Source organism: Salmo trutta, chromosome 22, assembly GCF_901001165.1.
Source record: "Salmo trutta chromosome 22, fSalTru1.1, whole genome shotgun sequence".
NCBI lineage: Eukaryota > Metazoa > Chordata > Actinopteri > Salmoniformes > Salmonidae > Salmo > Salmo trutta.
In genome coordinates, this window is record NC_042978.1 from 11,976,622 (window position 1) to 11,998,007 (window position 21,386).

The window sequence follows — 21,386 nt, forward strand, 5'->3', positions numbered from 1 at the left end:
CACCAGCTGTTATTTACAAAAACACAGACCGCCACCCCTCGTCTTACCGGAGGCAGCTGTTCAATCTTGCCAATGGACCGAAAACCCAGCCAGCTGTATGTTATCCATGTCGTCGCTCAGTCACGACTCGGTGAAACACAAGATATTGCAGTATTTATGTCACGTTGGTAGGATAGTCTTGATCGGAGCTCATACATTTTGTTATACAATGTTTGCACGGTGGCTAATAGGACTGATGGTAGAGGGAGATTACTCACTTGCCGTCAGATCCGTACAAAGCACCCCGGGCCTTGTCGGGTGTCTGAAGTAAATCCTTCGCGTCCGAAGGATCTTTGTCCAGTACGAGGTGAGTAATCTCTGTCCTAATATCAAGAAGCTATTTTCGGTCATAGGAGACAGTGGCAGAAACATTATGAACAAAATAAGTTATAAATAACGCGAAAAAAATACACAATAGCACAATTTGTTAGGAGCCTGTAAAATGGCAGCCATCTCCTCCAGCGCGATGGATGTAAAAAAACGACGACACTGGCGAGGCCACCTCCAAGGCAATGACGGACATCTTCAACACCCACGGTTCTCCCGAGGTCCATCTTGAGTGACCGAGGTCATGAACGCTGGAGTAAGGTACGGGTGTTATAGGTTCTATTTTGTCACCAATGGTTTGTTTTATTTATTTTTTACAATTTGTTTTTGTTTTTTCATGTTACATAATCAGATATATTTCAATATCTTACATTGTCAATAGATATCCCTTTCCTACCCCCTCCTCCAGGTTTGGATAAATGGACTAACCAGACACTCAAGACTGCCATGGGCAAGTCCCTTGACGGGTACCAGGAGGAGAACAACCTGAAGGTAATTGTCTTTGCACACAACAGCAGCGTCCAGGCCTCCGAGATTGGACGGGAGCCGCAGCTGTTGACTTGAGGTAAACAATGCAATTATATATTCAATTATTGCATATACTGTAGTCTTTCAAATGTGATTGACTTAGTGTTATTGTTTGTCTATTGCTATTTTTGTATAATGTATTTTCAGATCACTTAAACCCCCCCAAGCGGTATCCCATCCACCAGAGCCAGTGAGTTCGGATCAGTCTGATTTTCTGTGCTCTGAGTCGGAGGGGGACCAGCTTGTAGGCTATACCTTCCAAAACTGTTTAAAAGTACATATCTCTACATCAAATTGTCTCACAGTAAAGTTTAACCTGTGTGTTTGCTTGTTTACATCACTGTTTCCTACCATGTTCCCTTGAACTCTGCTCCAGTTCTCCAGGACCTAGGGGTTCTGCCTAACACATGTGGATCCACCGGATGTCCTCCATTACTAACCACCCACCAACTTTTCATTACATCATCTACGGCTACTGTTGTCATGTTGTCATTATCTGCTGAGAACGTTTTCTTGCTCTATCATACTGGGCACATAATGTGAGATACACAGATGAACTAAAAACACTAGCACTGCAAACACTCAGAACAAAGAGAGCAGCAGTGCCTGAACATTGCAGTCTCCCTCTTCAAGTCCCCCTTCCGAGACTGACAGAACCTCTCACCCCCTCTATATTCCAAACACCAGAATTCAGTATTTTTGTATATGATTGCCATGTGAGTATACAATCAAAATCTGAAAATAAATGAATGACAACTTTTCCACAACAAAAAAGATCAGTTTATATATTATAATCTTCAATATTTCCAGGTTGGTATTCACAGCTGTTTCACAAGGTGTTCATTATTTTTAAGTTGTAAGCTATCCTTTGATGGTATTTATAAATTCCACATTATTCATTGTTGTATCCTGGGACCTACAATAGATACATATATATTCAACCACAAGAGTGCACTGAATCATAATAGAGGATGACTGAAATAATAGCATTTCAGTGTAGGGAAGGGCAGGTTCAAATTAAAACATGCCAGCCAGACATACCAGCATAAGAATCTAAATAATTTGCATATGAATGAAGTGGAAATGAACAGACTTTGTGATCTGTAAGGTAAGTAACAATGTGTCAAGCAGATTACACGTTTTCTTTGCTATTTCCCAGAAAAGTAGCAACGTTTAAAGACATTGATTTCATGCTGTTGTAATCTTAACAAGGTACCCAAAAGTCGTTTGAAGTAATGTTTTCCATTCTATTAGCTAAACAAAACTTGTTTAAACAGCATAATTGCTGCGGAAAGCAGCCTCGTTTGCATAGCGGAGATGAAAAGGTAATTTAGGCTGTAATGATCTCCACACCGTTGATATAGCAATGGACGTTAATAGTTTATCGAATCCCACTGTGAAGCGGGGACACACACACACACACTTTTTGATATTATAACTTCCCTATATTTTGGAGCATACAATATAGCTCAGTATTTTAATTATTTATTTTATACAGTCAATTTTGCTCATCTTTATCAAAAGGTGTCAATAAATTCAGGCCCGACTGTACGTGTGCGCAACTGGGAGTTCACAGGTAAGTGTACAGGTATTTACTTTTTAATATGCTGACCCGCAGCTGTCTAGGTCACTGCATAAACATGGGTTTATTGGGTTTATTAATAAACAGGGTTTATTTCAAAGATCAGTAATTAACTGTGAATGCACTGGAAATTAAAGTGTGTACAGGGGAAACAAAATATTGAAATATAACAGTTTGTGGAAGGCCCTTTCCTGTTTCAGCATAACAACGCCCCCGTGCACAAAGCGAGGTCCATACAGAAATGGTTTGTCGAGATCGGTGTAGAAGAACTTGACTGCCCGTCCTCACAAATGATTGTGGCTGAATGGAAGCAAGTCCCCGCAGAAATGTTCCAACATCTAGTGGAAATCCTTCCCAGAAGAGTGGAGGCTGTTATAGCAGCAAATGGAGGACCAACTCCATATTAATGGCCATGATTTTGGAATGAGATGTTCGAAGAGCAGTGTCCACATACTTTTGGCAATGTAGTGTAGGTCAATACCATGCTCCCCGACACAACAGCGCCCCACACACACAGTCTCAGCTCCTTCCCACACCCATCAGCTGTTCCTCAATGAGAGGAGATAAAACCCTTCCTATCGCCATTTGTGTTATCTACCCGTTTCCTTAATCTTCCCTTGAACGCAGTACTCTGCCCCCACCCCAGAGGAACTGTCCAATTAGCCTTACATGGAGATACCCCAACCCTACCCCCTGCCAGAGAAGCCACAGGGAATCACCCCAACCTCTCTGTTCCAGAGGAACCCCCCTGGAGAGTGACTGTCCCGCAGCATGGCTTTATCTCCCCTTCCTGACCTTTCACCCCAGGCAGCCAGCTCGCTAATGGGTTCTCTCGCTCGCTCCCTCTCTTCTCTGGACCCGGGCCAGACCGGCCTCTGGTTCATCTGAGGGCAAGCCACCGGCACCCACACAGCTTGTGACGGTTGGTGCTGAGAGTTTAGTGTTTGAGGTCGGTTCGATTATGAAAAAATAAATCATGGTTTTCGATGTCTAATAGTTACATATATATTTTTTTTTACAATAAATGCACTCTGCATTATTTGGGTAACCATGATTTATTCACATTACTCTCCCTCAATAAAGTCTTTCAATTGTGTATATTACATTTGTTTTATTTAATGATTTTATTATTTCATTCCAAGTCATCATCTCATCTCTATAGAGCTGCTGGCTATGCTGTCTGATAAAAATCACAAGTAGAACATAGTAGTAGTTCTTCAAAGTAAATATGACATACTTTTATGACTGGTGAATACCAAATACCAACTATCAAACACCTCTTGCACTAAGATGCAGTGTCTTAGACCACTGCGCCACACGGGAGGTTAGTGTGCCCCACACTAACCTAACATAGAAGAAACACACAGACGGGACAAGTAGGCACACAATGGATTATGGTCATTGTAGTTAATGACCACGTTTTCTGCGTTGAACTATGTAGAATATTGGCCTGTTGGAAACTACAACTCCCTACTACATTGCACAGTTCAGGCTTGATCTGATCTATCTCTATTGAAACTGTGAAATGCGCGCACAGTAAAAAAAACAAAATGGAATTGAAATAATTGAACCTACGTTGGTCAATTAGTTGTTTAAAAACGGAAAAATAACAGACATTTCAGTTAATCACTCAGCACTTGTGACAGTGGAATGACTTCTCCACTTTCTGCAGTGTAGCAGCACATTCGCACACACGTTCATGTGCAGGCACTCATGCACACAGACAAACACACCTACAGACCCATGTACACACGCCAGAAGAAAGCAAATAACAAGGAAAACGAAAAAGTAATAATTTGGAATTGTTTGCGGTGTAATTTGCACGCAGCACGGAGCACGAACAGAAATAGTGTGTTGTGATGACGGGCGTGGCCCGGGGGCACGACGGCAATATCGTTTTTTGGGGGGGAAATCCTATTAGTATTAATATATTTTTCCTTATAATTCTCTGTGTTTCTTTGGCTTTCGGAGCACGGGTGAAAAGCTCATTTCTCGACAGCGACAGCTATAAACCCAGCAGCTCCGAGATTAGCCATTATGGAAATAGGCGACCTATGAGAAAGCGAGGGAAGGGGAGAGAGAGAGAGAGTGATAGGAGGGGAGAAACTGGGCCAGCACAGTGGTAAGCGAAGGGTAGAAACCCTGAGTGGGCAGGTGGTAGGTAATTCAAAGACCCCTCCATTACCATTTCATATAGCCTTGTGTAATGGATTTTGACACTGCCAGGATTCCGTGCCACTAACAGCTGTCTCGTCACCACATTGCAGCAATTCATTTAGAGTGGGTGGTTACGGGGAGAAGTAAAGTTACCTACAGTAAGCAAAAACAGATGCTTACTATACATATGCTTCAATTCTAATCCCCTCAAGGCATGGATTCATTGCAGGAGTTATTGACACCAGGTATGTAAATAAACTGCCAGGTCGTGCTCATGATTGTCCCGTGATATCAGTGATGGGACAGCTGCTTATAACGGACAAACATCGAACAAATTCAGATTAAAATACCTTACCTTCTCATTCCCTTTTAAAATCACAGCGGCAACGATATAGCCACGGCGGCCCACCACTACTAAATAAATATAGGGGAAACACTGATGATAAACCAAAAATTATGACCTGGGTGTGGGGGGCCAGGCGCAGGCACACTCCTCCGGTCTCCACGCCCTCGCCCTGTTCTGAGGGGTTGAGGTGGCGGCTGAAGCGGGGCAGGAGGATGCCCGGGCGGCTGTCAGGCAGGAACATGTTGGCAGGGGCAGGGATGATGAGGGCATTTGTGACTGGACCTGTGAGGGAGAGAGGAGTAAGAGTAAGGAGAGAGAAGGGCACAGGCAGAACTGGCGAAAGGAGGGAGAGCAGGAAAGAAAAAGAGATGAACATGAACACCCTCAGCCCCCCCCCTTGTAATTATCTAAGTGGGGGAGACGTTTTCTTTATGTGCTCCATCATTCCCTCCCTCCCCCCACCGTGTTCACATCCGCCATAACTGGGGCATGGTCAGAGTTTTACAAGAGACTTTGAACAGTGTCATTGATGCTGAGCGTAACGAGATACCCGGAAAACACGGCTCTCGTTTCCCATTAAAAAGCTTAAGAGAACACTCTCCCACTCTTCGCTTTGAGGAGTTGATTATTATTATTTTTATTTTTTTTAAACGCACCAAGGTCGAGGAGCACCCAGGCTTCTTACAGTGATGGGGGCGAAATAGATCCAAGCTTCTGTACTTTTGATGAGTTTGTGCTGTCAAGCGCTTTGGAAAGCAAGCATGAGCTGTCGTTTTCTACTACGTCCATACATCCAGCAAGCCATCTACATCGTGAACCTTCACATGAAAGTTGAAGTGCTTCTAAGGAATCGAAGCAGCACGTCGCCAACCTGCAAACCTCACCTGCCTGAAGGGAATGAGGAAAGATGAAAGTAAAGAGGGGGGGAATCGAGGACTTGAACTAGAAATCTCTACTCGGCCCACATCCCTTTGACTGGCCTTCCTTACTTAAGGCAGAGCTTTGCTTTCTAAAACGGAAAGAATAACTTTCCGACAAAGCCCACTTCCTGTCAATATTTTTTTTTTTACGATGACAACACTTACATGAGCTTTAGTGCTCTTAAACTCAAACAGACAATCTTTTATTTGCCTATTACTGTCAGTCTTCCACAAGCGGCCATCAAATCATCCGAATTGCCCATCTGTCCGCCAGGATAGAAACATCTTCCCCAGGGTATTGGCGTCTGGACGGGGAGGGGGGATTTCAGCAGGGGCATCCAGGTATCTTCTGCATGCCCCGAATCGAGCGCTAGTTCACAAGAAACTAATGGAGAGAATATAAATTCGATGGGGGCTCTGACATAGACTAATTCCAACTGATGGCCTTAGGTGACAGCCATCTCAGCGCAGAGAGGACCATAATCACAAATCATTGCGCCACTGAGCTCCTATGGTGACTCCTTTTCCACATTACCAAAAGAGAAAAAAAGGTCCAGGCTAAAATAGAGTTGCAATACACTAAGTCAGAATGGATCTAAATGTATGATAAACCAAGGCTAGGTTTATCTATTTGACCAAGTCATGTTTTGCAGAGGGGTCAAATACTTATTTCCCTCATTAAAATGCAAATAAATTTATAACATTTTTGACATGCGTTTTTCTGGATTTTTTTGTTGTTATTCTGTCTCTCACTGTTCAAATAAACCTACCATTAAAATTATAGACTGTTCCTTTCTTTATCAGTGGGCAAACGTACAAAATCAGCAGGGGATCAAATACTTTTTCCCCCTCACTGTATGTTGGTGTATTGTACTTTAAACTTGTGTAGGCAGGTTGCTTAGGATTCAAACCTTTTCAAACAGCCTAATTCACACTCTTAGAGGAGGTGCTCCCACAATAATGTGGTTTATACCACATAGAGCTGGGCGATATGGATAAAAACCATATGTTGATAAATTGCCTGAATTGATGCGATAACGATAAATAGAACGATACGTTTATAACATTGTGCACAACAGTTTAAAATTATCCTTTAAACTAGCCCTACTAGTTTGATAGTTGCAGCCATCAATGGTCCAATTAACAATCACCCATATTAGCAAACTTATTTAATTACAAATTTCACATTGCTTTAGTATAGGCACCTTATCGTAATGAATAACTTCAGCAAAATGCTTGCGATAAGTGATCGGTAAGGTCGGTGTCGATAATTTTTGGTTTATCATCAGTGTTTCCCCTATATTTATTTAGTAGCGGTGGGCCGCTGCAGATAAAAAAAAATACAAAATTGGGATGGTAAACTTAAACGACTAAAGCCAGATATAAAGTACGTAGAAAATATAATGGAGCTATATCTTTTTTAAATAAGATAATATTTGAGAACTAACAATCGCCAAAATAAAAAACTTTTGTTATTTGAGTCACTCAGATGGCATAAGAACACAGCATAAGCCATGTCAAAATGTGAAGAATTGCAGGAAATTTGCTTTAAAACAACATTTTATCTCAGATCTTTGTGGGCTATACTCGGCCTTGTCTTAGGACGGTAAGTTGGTGGTTGGAGACATCCCTCTAGTGGTGTGGGGGCTGAGCTTTGGCAAAGTGGGTGGGGTTATATCCTGCCTGTTTGGCCCTGTCCGGGGGTATCATCGGATGGGGCCACAGTGTCTTCTGATCCCTCCTGTCTCAGCCTCCAGTATTTATGCTGCAGTAGTTTATGTGTCGGGGGGCTAGGGTCAGTCTGTTACATCTGGAGTATTTCTCTTGTCTTATCCGGTGTCCTGTGTGAATTTAAATATGCTCTCTCTAATTCTCTCTTTCTTTCTTTCTTTCTTTCTTTCTCTCAGAGGACCTGAGCCCTAGGACCATGCCTCAGGACTACCTGGCATGATGACTCCTTGCTGTCCCCAGTCCACCTGGCTGTGCTGCTGCTCCAGTTTCAACTGTTCTGCCTGCGGCTATGGAACCCTGACCTGTTCACCGGATGTGCTTGTTGCACCCTCGACAACTACTATGATTATTATTATTTGACCATGCTGGTCATTTTAACATCTTGACCATATTCTGTTATAATATCCACCCGGCACAGCCAGAAGAGGACTGGCCACCCCTCATAGCCTGGTTCCTCTCTATGGTTTCTTCCTAGGTTTTTGGCCTTTCTAAGGAGTTTTTCCTAGGGAGTTTTTCCTAGCCACCGTGCTTCTTTCACATGCATTGCTTGCTGTTTGGGGTTTTAGGCTGGGTTTCTGTACAGCACTTTGAGATATCAGCTGATGTACGAAGGGCTATATAAATACATTTGATTTGAGATCGGAGACCGCACCATTGGCCATGCTTTAAAGCAACATTTTATCTCAGATCGGAGACCGCACCATTGGCCATGCTTTAAAGCAACATTTGATCTCAGATCGGAGACCGCACCATTGGCCATGCCCACTAAAAAGGTATGATACATCAGGTATGGCAGACATACTTGCTGTCTTGTAACCTTAATTCATTTTTATAATAGCGTAAAGAACATGTGAATTTGATATTAAGACGAACTTTAAAATCCCAGTTTAAAAGGAAAACAACTCAGACCAAACTGATAAATAAATAGATCTGAGTTTCGTATATACAGTAGTAGTCCGTGTCACTCAATAACAGTAATATTCAGAGCGACTTACAGAAAATGTTTCACCTTGTAGGGTCGGGGATTCGAACCTTTTGGTTTGACCTTTTGGTTACTGGCCCAACACTCTAACCACTAGGCGACCATATGTGCTTGACTGGTCCTTGAAAGCGTAGATATCTTTCTTATATATCTCGTCCATCCTAGCTGGCTGGAGGCCAGCATTCATTAGTCGAGATTAGTCATTTCACAACGTTTGTTTTTCATTAAGTCATCAACATCCATTTGGAACATCCCTCATCGCACTATTAGGTTGACATTAATCAGCTCTGTATCGCACAGTGGAGTACGCTCTACGCACATCCATTTTGTCTCCGATGCATCGTAAGAGAAGGTAATCAGGGTAATCTTTCAAGTTCCGTGAATAAGTCTTTGGGTGTTGTAGCCCAGGAGTAATCACACTTGACTTGAGTGAAAATGGTCAAAACATTGTTAGCCATTCTAACTTTATGAGAAGACTTGACTTTTTGGCAGGATTAAATCAGCCCGCAGCTATCCATCCTACATTACATTCTCATGTAATTCCCTGAGATTAGAGAGAGGGGCAGTGAAAGAAAGAGAGTGCGAGTCAGAGATCGAAAAGAAAAATGGAATCATTCAAATTGACGTAGGATATAGCATCAAACGGCATTGCATATGCAAACGCGAATTAACTTCCTGTCTCTTGAGACGCTAAACACAGACCCAAAAAGTGCCGACTGGAACAAATTGCCAGTCGTGCGTTGGCGTAGTTGGCTGAGCTTCACTGTAAAATTATTGCAGTCAAGAAGACAAATACCTCAATAAAAACAAAAGGTTCCCTCAGTAGGCCCATGCAATCTAATTAACTGGCCCCGCTTAGTTAGCATCATAGACTGAAAAATAAACACCTGTGGAAAAGAGAAACTATTCATGAGTTGAATATGGACACCTTGAGGGAGCGTGGACTGTACACAAGCTGACACTGTAATTCTAATCTATCGAGGGCAGATAAAACACCCAATGGAAAGCGCTCCAGGATTAATGCTACTCCTCAAAAGGGTGTGACACATTTTAACAGGGCAAACTGTTGCAAAACTCAACCACCCGGGAGCCTATTCACAACCAATAGCAATCTCATTTCGCCTCATTTTGAAAACACCTTTTTATGTGCATTTTTAGAGGCATTCTGAAACAATTGCTCTGTGACAGATCTCTAGGGGAACCACGGAGTGCATTTTCCATAGAACATATCGGTGTCATCTCTATGGCACTGGCACAGCAAATATTGCACACGTGTTCAGCATTTTAGACAATGTAGCTATCCTGTGACATTATTTTGCAACAAAACGTTCTGACAATCAAATTACACGTCACAACATTTTCGATAGCGTGATAAATAGACAAGGTGATTTGCAAGGTATTGGCTTATTCATCACAGCTGTAATATCATAATAATAACCAGCCGTTTGTAATGCAAAAACATGAGAGGCAGGGATGGATTGATCAGTGCTTGTTCATTCAACATACAACCCGTTAGCTGTCGAACTCAATGCCTATCTAGGGGACTAGCCTACCTAGGGCTGTGGCGGTCATGCAAATAACTGCCAGTCTAAATGCTGATTGACCGTTATTTCAAAGAAATATGTTCAGCATCTCCGGCATCCATGCATAGCCTACACGCCACTGATGCGGACCTTTGGAACATCTACATTTTGAAAAGTCTAATAAATCCATTTAACATAGCCTATGCCATCACAAAAAAAAAATCTATAATTTATTTTAGGTAGATCTAAAGAAACATTATGATGTGAAGAATATGTAGCCTATTTCAGAAGAACAGAATAGCATATTCTGAGTCCTTATGTTAGGCCCTGATCTGGCTATGCCATATGGCTGTGGGCTACACTAGTTCATTTAGCAGGCAAGATTTGCTTATAATTCCTGTGCTATTATTTTATAGTAAGACAATTGAACATAGCTGAATAAAATAGAAAGGATATTACAATCAAACGATTTCAGAGGGAATGCGCACATGCGGGTACTCTGTGTTAATAAAATTCAAAACTCTATTTATACACTACTCAAAAAAATAAAGGGAACACTTAAACAACAATGTAACTCCAAGTCAATCACACTTCTGTGAAATCAAACTGTCCACTTAGGAAGCAACACTGATTGACAATAAATTTCACATGCTGTTGTGCAAATGGAATAGACAACAGGTGGAAATTATAGGCAATTAGCAAGACACCCCCAATAAAGGAGTGGTTCTGCAGGTGGGGACCACAGACCACTTCTCAGTTCCTATGCTTCCTGGCTGATGTTTTGGTCACTTTTGAATGCTGGCGGTGCTTTCACTCTAGTGGTAGCATGAGACGGAGTCTACAACCCACACAAGTGGCTCAGGTAGTGCAGCTCATCCAGGATGGCACATCAATGCGAGCTGTGGCAAGAAGGTTTGCTGTGTCTGTCAGCGTAGTGTCCAGAGCATGGAGGCGCTATCAGGAGACTGGCCAGTACATCAGGAGACATAGAGGAGGCCGTAGGAGGGCAACAACCCAGCAGCAGGACCGCTACGTCCGCCTTTGTGCAAGGAGGAGCAGGAGGAGCACTGCCAGAGCCCTGCAAAATGACCTCCTGCAGGCCACAAATGTGCACGTGTCTGCTCAAACGGTCAGAAACAGACTCCATGAGGGTGGTATGAGGGCCCGACGTCCACAGGTGGGGGTTGTGCTTACAGCCCAACACCGTGCAGGACGTTTGGCATTTGCCAGAGAACACCAAGATTGGCAAATTCGCCACTGGCGCCCTGTGCTCTTCACAGATGAAAGCAGGTTCACACTGAGCACGTGACAGACGTGACAGAGTCTGGAGACGCCGTGGAGAATGTTCTGCTGCCTGCAACATCCTCCAGCATGACCAGTTTGGTGGTGGGTCAGTCATGGTGTGGGGTGGCATTTTTTTGGGGGGCTGCACAGCCCTCCATGTGCTCGCCAGAGGTAGCCTGACTGCCATTAGGTACCGAGATGAGATCCTCAGACCCCTTGTGAGACCATATGCTGGTGCGGTTGGCCCTGGGTTCCTCCTAATGCAAGACAATGCTAGACCTCATGTGGCTGGAGTGTGTCAGCAGTTCCTGCAAGAGGAAGGCATTGATGCTATGGTCTGGCCCGCCCGTTCCCCAGACCTGAATCCAATTGAGCACATCTGGGACATCATGTCTCGCTCCATCCACCAACGCCACGTTGCACCACAGACTGTCCAGGAGTTGGCGGATGCTTTAGTCCAGGTCTGGGAGGAGATCCCTCAGGAGACCATCCGCCACCTCATCAGGAGCATGCCCAGGCGTTGTAGGGAGGTCATACAGGCACGTGGAGGCCACACACACACTACTGAGCCTCATTTTGACTTGTTTTAAGGACATTACATCAAAGTTGGATCAGCCTGTAGTGTGATTTTCCACTTTAATTTTGAGTGTGACTCCAAATCCAGACCTCCATGGTTTGATAAATTGGATTTCCATTGATTATTTTTGTGTGATTTTGTTGTCAGCACATTCAACTATGTAAAGAAAAAAGTATTTAATAAGATTATTTCTTTCATTCAGTTCTAGGATGTGTTGTTTAAGTGTTCCCTTTATTTTTTTGAGCAGTATATATATTTTTTAACATGTGATTGTGCAATGACTAGGCTTCTAAGAACACGTTTCACTAGGCTCTCTGTAGACTATGGGCTCTCCAACCGTGTTGCAGGGGTCTTGGGCTTATAGGCTACTTAACGAGTTATTTGGCAACTTATCAAACCTTATCAAAACATATATGGTCTAGGCGACATGATGCATGCGAATACGATAAAGAAAAAAAGAATGCATGCGCTGTTTCATGCCTTGGTCTGCACACTCTGGGCAACATTCACAAGTGATAATATTTTCAACCATCAGACTATTCTGAATTTAATCTTGTTTTTACATATACTAAATAATGTGTGATTTAGAATGGTCCATTATCATGTACCATTGGGAACAGGGACAGGGTAAAACAAATCACTTGAATAGCAAATGGAATACACTTTTCCAGTGATTCATTTTTTGCCAGTTGTAAAGGGAAACAATGTGCTTAATATTAGGAAAGTTGAGAAATAAATATAGTAAGTCTATAGAAAGCTGATGGGATCCTCCTCTTTTTAATAAAGGCCATCAAAACTTTCTCACGAAATTGCATAGCCTATAGAAATGTTGTGCAACATGGGCTTAGAGGAACACTTATTTCATTCCATGCATCAACCAGCTATGACGAGTTGGCTCTCGTTTTACAACAGGTGATCCTATCCCGCTCAAACTCCATGCCAGGGCTCTCATGAAGTGTTTGATTTGATTGCATTGACCTGATGGTAATATGGTCATCGTAACAGCCCTAAGCCTTCCCATACGTCCAAAAGATTACTGACTGGGAGTGTACAGTCATAAGGTATGAATGCTAGCTGCCCACAGCCTCATCTTAAAAAACGGCATGGTCTCTGCCTAGAAAACACCTCGGACCAGCTAGCCTATTATTCGAGCCATTACCGGAGGGACAGCACACAAACAAGGCGCAGAGAGCGTGCGAGAGAGCGAGGTTAGCAGCCCACGGGATCACTGGGCACCGGGGCTATAGCTATGCATATTTTCCACCTATCAAAACGTAGGCTACTTCTAATAAAGTTAACAAAGCACTCACCAGTCTAGCTAGCAAGCTAGTGTAATGAATAGCCAGATGCTGATATGTCGATAACAAAAAATGTGCAAAGCTGTCATAAAGGCAAAGCGTGGCTACTTTCAAGAATCTCAAATATATTTGTTTAACACTTTTTTGGTTACTACATGATTCCATATGTTTTATTTCATAGTTTTGATGTCTTCACTATTATTCTACAATGTATAAAATAGTCAAAATATAGAACTACTTTGGACTGGTACTGTACATACATTTTATTGTTTTATTTAGTGAATTTGGCAGAAATATATCATTACCTAAAGAATGTCAACTTTGATTGCATTTACACATTTGGCGCCTTTGTTCCAACATCTCTGCCCCAGAATGACAGATCCTCACAAGGTAAAGTGTGGGTTGTTCACAAGTGTTGTTCACAAGAGTAGAACTACACTGTCTGAGAAAGGTATTTCAGTTCGCCAATGCCCAAGTTTCACCAAAATGATGGAAAACACGCATTTTCTGTGTATATGCATGATTTAAAGCAACTATAAATATGTTTATTCTATAATCCAAATATGTGTATGATCATACAGTAGTTCAAAAGTCTGTTTATATTGAAAAGTTCAGTAAATTTGGTCACAATCTGACTATCCTTTGGCTGCTCATACAGGGCGGCAGATAGCTTAGTGGTTAGAGCGTAAGACTAGTAACCGAAAGGTTGCTAGATCAAATCCCCGAGCTGACAGGGTAAACATCTGTCGTTCTGCGCCTGAACAAGGCAGTTAAACCCACTGTTCCTAGGCCGTCATTGAAAATAAGAATGTGTTCTTAACTGTCTTGCCTAGTTAAATAAAGGTAAAAAAAATACATTTTACCTAGAGTTTCAAATATCTCTGGCTCAGATAGTCACCATTTTACGAGGTAAAGATTTCCTGGTTGAGTGGGGTCTCCCGCAGTTTTGTCAGATGGTCTATGTCATCTGAGAATAGTCTTTGGTGGCGCTACAGGTCAGAACTGTAGTGAAAAATGAATTGTCATATTTTCTGTATAATAAAAAAAACTCCATTACGCCCATTTTCACCATATTTGACCTTTAATTCTTTGAAAATGGCCTTAAAAATCCTAATTTAACATGACATCCAGACAAACTTCATCCCATCATTGTTTGATCTAGCACGGACAACCACTGTAAGAAGCAAAAAAAAAAAAAAAAAAGCAAGCAGTTTTTTTTAGGTTGGCTGGTCTACTATGCTGAAATTTGTTGTGTTAACAATGTTCCAGAAGAGGAAAAGTGATAAAATCATATTTGGTTCAGGATAAAGGGTCAACAAAATAAATAACCTGAACGAATGGGAAAGTGTTGGAAAAGAAGGTAGGGAAATGGAGTGAATGGGCAGAGAAGGAGAGGGGGTGGGGGAATCGAGAGTGTGTTTGCCAGTTCAGCCAGGCTTGTAGGACAAACATGTGGCAGTGAGACAGAGACCCCCTTTTGCTCCAGCTACATGATTGAACATACATTGAGGAAAGTACCCAAAGGAATTAGTGGGTACAGTAAATCCTTTGGATTCCTGCCTTTGACAAAACGGCTTGCAATACTGCCCTGTACCCACCAGTACAACCCCGGTAAACATAATACCACAAACATGTCCCAGTAACTCTCAGTTTTGATATTAGACCTATGCAATTCACAAATAGCCTACTACACTGCGCATTGACGTAACACTGAAAGATATGTCATTTATAGCAGTGTTTAGTTATTATAAGACTTACATTTTTCTCCACCAAAAACTATAGCGTGCTTACAATAGTGGAAGCAGGCCTTGGCAACCTCTGTCGTCTCAGCTTATCAGGGTGGACACAGGAAGACAAAAAGGTGGAAAGTCACCAATTTGTCAAAGCATTAATCTTCGCTCCCACTTTAAATCTTTACATCAGCAGCTAAATTGACAGAGGGAGGGAGGGAAGCTGTAATTCCTCATCAGCGCACCCAGATTGCTGCCAGAGTCATTTCACGCCAGGGGAGGGAGGTTAAAAAGGAAAAGAACATGGTGGGTGTTGATTTATCGCTCCCCGACGTATGCACAGAGCAGGCAACCTTTAACTGTTAAATCGCTTGGCATACCAAATCCCCTCTCAAAGGAGAGTTTTGCTTAGGAAGTGCACAGCCATATAGACTCGGCAACTCTGCCTGGCATTTCACTCTGAAAGTGGAGACCCAAAACTATGCAGTTGAGCGCGTTTCACTCGGCCTGCTCCCCTCGTCTTTGGCCTGTCACTTTGAGGAGTTGCATTCAGACACTTCTTCCTGGGCTCCTGAGATTAAATTCCATTGGCTAACCTCAGGAGGTCAATCTCAGAGGCTGCATTACCGATTCGCTGATTGACAAACCACTTGGGATACATAAGAATTTGCTTCTATTTACGATTGAAGAGGCATCGCGTCACTGATATTGAGGGTGTAACTGACAAAACGTCAATGTAATTAAAAGCAGTGTCCTCATTTGCATAGTGTAGCCAAAACAAACATTACTGAGCAGAATTAATAAGGTACTGGGAGTGAAATGTAAGGTTAAAGGCTTAAGACAAGGCATCCATTGGTTAACAATCATAACTAGGCCTACAAAAAGCTTGGATGGATATCTTCTTGGTAGTCGGTTACATTTGTTGAATAATTTCTGTTTAAATTAACATAAGATTGAGCGAGAGGGGGATGAAGTAAACCGGCCAGAGTCTAAATCTATTTTAAGAAACTCTGACATGGTTGACTCAATTCTCTTGGCCGAGAACCACCTTTTTGTGACAGATTTTGCCTGGGCTTTTCTGCTGCTTATTAGTTTTGTTTTTATCACTCTGGTATAATTTTTACAATTATGTGGAACATTTTCAAAAATCTGTATAAAACTCAAATTCAGATAATCAATAAGGCTGTTGTTTCAAAACACTAAGCACACTTTCAATTGATTAAGTACATAAAAGAAAATCAGTAACTTTTTAACCAAACTTAAAATCAGTGTTTCATCTAGAAATACATGTTTCACAGGTTCATTTAAAAAGTTATTGCCTTTCACAATGCAATTCGCACATTGCTTTTGATATGATTCTCCTCTTTTGTTAACGAATCGCATCCCCTATAAAGTAAAAATGTATGCAAAATGAAGTTGCTGGTGTTTTACTAGTACTATTTAAATGAAGCTGCCAGCTGAGGACTTGTGAGGTATCTGTTTCTCAAACTAGACACTAATGTACTTGTCCTCTTGCTCAGTTGTGCACCGGGGCCTCCCACTCCTCTTTCTATTCTGGTTTGGGCCAGTTTGCGCTGTTCTATGAAGGGAGGAGTACACAGCGTTGTACGAGATCTTCAGTTTCTTGGCAATTTCTCACAGGGAATAGCCTTCATTTCTAAGAACTAGAATAGACTGACGAGTTTCAGAAGAAAGGTCTTTGTTTATAGCCATTTTGAGCCTATAATCGAACCCACAAATGCTGATGCTCCAGATACTCAACTAGTCTAAAGGCGGCCAGTTTTATTGCTTCTTTAAATCAGCACAAGTTTCCAGCTGTGCTAACATAATTGCAAAAGTGTTATCTAATGATCAATTAGCCTTTTAAAATGATAAACTTGGATTAGCTAACACAACGTGCCATTGGAACACAGGAGTGATGATTGCTGATAATGGGCCTCTGTACACCTATGTAGATATTCCATAAAAAATCTGCCATTTCCAGCTACAATAGTCATTTACAACATTAACAATGTATTTCTGAAAGCAAACATTTTTTTTTGCTTTTCTTTCAGAAACAAGGACATTTCTAAGTGACCCCAAACTTTTGAACGGTAGTGTATATTTCACAGTAAAGTTATATTTTGGATCAATGGTTGTATGGTGAAAGATGTCTACAAACAAAATGAATGCACAATGAAAGGTTTTGAATGTGACGTGTTACAAGTTTGGAGTTTTGTACGAAGAGTTTTGAAAATTCACCACATACTTGTGAAAATAGTACCAAAGCGATAAAAAAAACTAAGAACAACTAAATTTGCATCTTGGGGGTATGGTTCGATGTGGGTGTGTTATATTCGCTATATCTTACCCTGGCAGCTTTTGCTTGTCCCTCTTTAGCCACCGTAGCAACAACATAGCTACTGCTACTTTGCCCTGAAAAAAGATAATTACACCTTCCTTGATTTGACATTTTTGCCGAGGCATTGGTCGCACAATTTTACATCTAGCTATGGTGTTGTGAATGAAAGAGCAGTATTTCTCAATTTAGAAAATGTGCATAAAAACCACTCAGTGCATACAGTATTGAGTTTGCTGCTGCGGTTAGCTAACCCAACACTGCTTAGAAACATGCTGTTAGTATGGACTGATTTCTGAGAACATGTCTACAACTTCATCAGCAAACTGTCAAACTATCGTAAATAACGGACAAGCTCCACGCTGTTAATCAGTCCCCAAAATCACTCGCTAGCTAAGTTCCATCTGTTAGTCAATTAAGCTAGCTAGTAGGGAAGCTACGTTGAATAAATCAGCTTATCCGGCAAGTGGCTACGCGCATGAGTGCTTTTTTTGTTCTGGAGTACAGAGATACTGTTTTGTTTTCTATCTATTACCGGAGTGTGCGTCTGGAGTGTGCGTCTGTCTGGCAGTGTTTCATAGCGAATCACGTTACAAAATAGGTTGCGCAGTGACACAAGAGGCTCGCAAATGTTTTTTTCAATTTTGGAATATTTACAAGTGGCAAGTGTACATCTCAATTGAATTCTCATTTTGCCTAAAACAATGGCAGACTCAAGTGATCACAGTGAAACATATCAGCAAGTGGCCACTTAACAAAAGGGCTGAGGGGCCAAGTGTTCTTTAAACAAACATAACATTGGCGATGTGTTGTCTTATGTAAACAAGTTAGAGGTGCTGCACAATGGGCAGGTCTGTGTCACTGTCTAGGTTGATTCTGCTGCTACGATTGGATAGAGTGCGATCAGCCCAGCTGTTTTTCTGTGCATGACAATTCTCCCTAGCCCCGTTCCCATTCTGTGTTCATGGGCATGATTGAAATCAAAAGCCAACCCTCAAAGATCATCCCAGTTTCTCGAAATCTCACAAATATCAGATTTGGAAGATACTGATCTTATGACCAAAATTATGATATTTACAATTTTAGTACATTTTGACATTAGAATAAATGATTGACTTATATCGATGCTACACAGGCCATTTTCAACTAGAGTTGGTGCTTGAGTTTAGCTCCTCTAAAGTAAAAATGTAAAACACCTGCATGAGACAGGAAACCAAACTGCTTTCTCAACTAAATTGCCAGTGGGTAGGTATCTCCTTGTTCTGTCTTATCTGAGATTCAGCATCAACATTTCTGCTGGATCATTATTTACCTTGTCATGATGTTCAGCAGAAAATAAGATTAATCTACGAGAGAATGAATATTGTATTATCAGAAGTCACTTGGACAGGCTCAGCCTTCTGCTATACAAGCTTTAACATTTGATGTGGTGTGCTAAATTGCCATGCTCATTGAGCATGAAAGCCCAGATAAAAAATAAAATTAAACTGCGGCTCTACTTTCATGTTTGGAAGGAGCACAGCTTTATGTCCCAATTTTTGTTAGTCTTTCAGCCAACAAGGTAATTGAATAATGCATTTGCATCATGGGAAATCTCAAGTGGGGAAGAAAGAAAGACAAACAGACAGACAAAGAAAAAAGAGAGATGGCGAGAGAGGGGGGGGCGAGAGGGGGCGGGCGAGACGGCGAGAGAGGGGGGAGCGAGAGGCGGGGGCGAGAGGGGGCGGGTGAGACGGCGAGAGGGGGGCGAGACGGCGAGAGAGGGGGGGGCGAGACGGCGAGAGGGGGGCGAGACGGCGAGAGAGGGGGGGCGAGACGGCGAGAGAGGGGGGGGCGAGACGGCGAGAGTGATTGAAACGAGAGAAACGACGAGACGAAGAGCGAAACGGCGAGAGACGAAAGACGAGGAGCGAGACGGCAAGAGACGGAGAGCGAGACGGCGAGAGACGGAGAGCGAGACGGCGAGAGACGGAGAGCGAGACACGGAGAGAGGAATGTCAAAAAAGGAAAAAGAGGGAGGAAGAAAAAGAGAGACAGAAACCATGCAAGCAACCAAGCGATTGAGTGGGTGAGCCAGAGAGAGAGCGCAGAGAGGAGAGCGAGAGAGAATCATATTTGCATAATAAGAGTTTACGTTAATTGAAAAGTCCTATTTTAATAGTTCTTGTTGGATTGTGAGTTTCTCGTTTTGAAGGTTAAAAAAAACAGTTATGAAATCTTTTTACGTTGCATGTTGGAATTTACAAGGCTGGAAGTCCTTTTCAGGAGACTGAAAAGAGTTCTACAGCTGCACCATCGAGAGCATCCTGACTGGTTGCGTCACTGCCAGGTATGGCAACTGCTCGGCCTCTGACCGCAAGTAACTACAGAGAGTAGTGCGTATGGTCCAGTACATCACTGGGGCCAAGCTTCCTGCCATCCAGGACCTCTGTACCAGGCAGTGTCAGAGGAAGGCCCTAAAAATTGTCCAAGACTACAGCCACACTATTCATAGACTGTTCTCTTTGCTACCGCACGGCAAGCGGTACCGGAGCGCTAAGTCAAGGTCCAAAAGGGGCTTCTTAACAGCTTCTACCCCCAAGCCATAAGACTCCAAAATAGCTAATCAAAGGGCTACCCAGACCCCTCTTTTACGCTGCTGCTACTCTGTTTATTATCTATGCATGGTCACTTTAACTCTACCTACATACATATACATATTACCTCGACTAACCGGTGGCCCCGCACATTGACTCTATACCGGTACCCCCTGTATATAGCCTCGCTCGTTATTTTACTGCTGCAATTTTTTTTTTTACTTAACACTTATTTTAAAGGATTGTTGGTTAACTAGGGTCCTTTTTCTCAATTTCCGCCTGACTGACGTGCCCAAAGTAAACTGCCTGTTACTCAGGCCCAGAAGCCAGGATATGCATATAATTGGTACTATTGGATAGAAAACACTTTGAAGATTGTAGAAATGTTAAAATAACGTATGAGACTATAACACAATAGATATGGTAGGAGAAAATCCAAAGGAAAACCAACCAGAAAAGAAAAGAAATTGAGAGCCTATGCTCTTACAATGGAAAGTATAGGGGCATATCAAAATCCAGCTCCCAGATTGCAATTCCTATGGCTTCCAATAGATGTCAACAGTCTTTGTTCAAGGTTTCAGGCTTGTTTCTTCAAAAACGAGGAAGAATTATGAGTTTTGGTACTGGGAATCAGAGTTGGAAATCAGACTGTGCGCGTGCAACGAAGAGGACGCGCACCTGCTAATATCGTTTTCCTATTGAACATACCTCTTTCCGTATGAAATATTAGTTTAATTACACTTTAGGGTACCTGTGGATTAAATAGAAACGTGTTTTGACTTGTTTTAAAGTTTAGTGCTAGCTTTTTGGATTCCTTTCTCTGCACGTTGAACGAGTGGATTACTCAAATCGATGGCGCCAAATAAACAGACCTTTTGGGATATAAAGAAGGATTTTATCTAACAAAACGACACTAAATGTTGTAGCTGGGACCCTTTGGATTGCAAATCAGAGGAAGATTTTCAAAAAGTGAATATTTAAAATCGCTATTTGTGATTTTATGAAGCCTGTGCCGGTGGAAAAATATGTGGATGTGGGGCTCCGTCCTCAAACAATCGCATGGCATGCTTTCGCTGTAAAGCCTATTGTAAACTGGACAGTGCAGTTAGATTAACAATAATTTAAGCTTTTAACCGATATGAGACACGTGTATATGTAACTTAATGTTTAATATCCATAATTTTTATGATTATTTATTTGAATTGCACGCCCTCCAATTTCACTGGAAGTTGTCGACAGGTGTCCCGCTGGCGGGGTGCCTAGCAATAAGTTAAGGGCTTGTAAGTAAGCATTTCGCTGTAAGGTCAACACCTGTTGTATTCGGCGCATGTGGCAATTTTTTTATTTATTTGATTTGGCTTTTGGGCTAAAGAGCAGAAACCCAGACTACAGGAAACATGGTGCAGAGGTGATGTTTCCACTGGCTGTCCACTAGGTTATAGGGAGAT

At 42.1% G+C, this 21,386-nt stretch overlaps 1 protein-coding gene across 1 annotated transcript in view; it reads right to left on the reverse strand.

Annotated features, from left to right (window-relative positions):
* The window catches only part of wdr18 (WD repeat domain 18), a 97,239-nt gene that overhangs the window by 15,681 nt on the left and 60,172 nt on the right, over positions 1–21,386 (reverse strand). Inside the window, exon 8 of the mRNA XM_029706613.1 lies at positions 5,095–5,261. Coding sequence (XP_029562473.1) covers positions 5,095–5,261 — 167 coding nt within the window. The remainder of the gene's footprint in view (positions 1–5,094; positions 5,262–21,386) is intronic.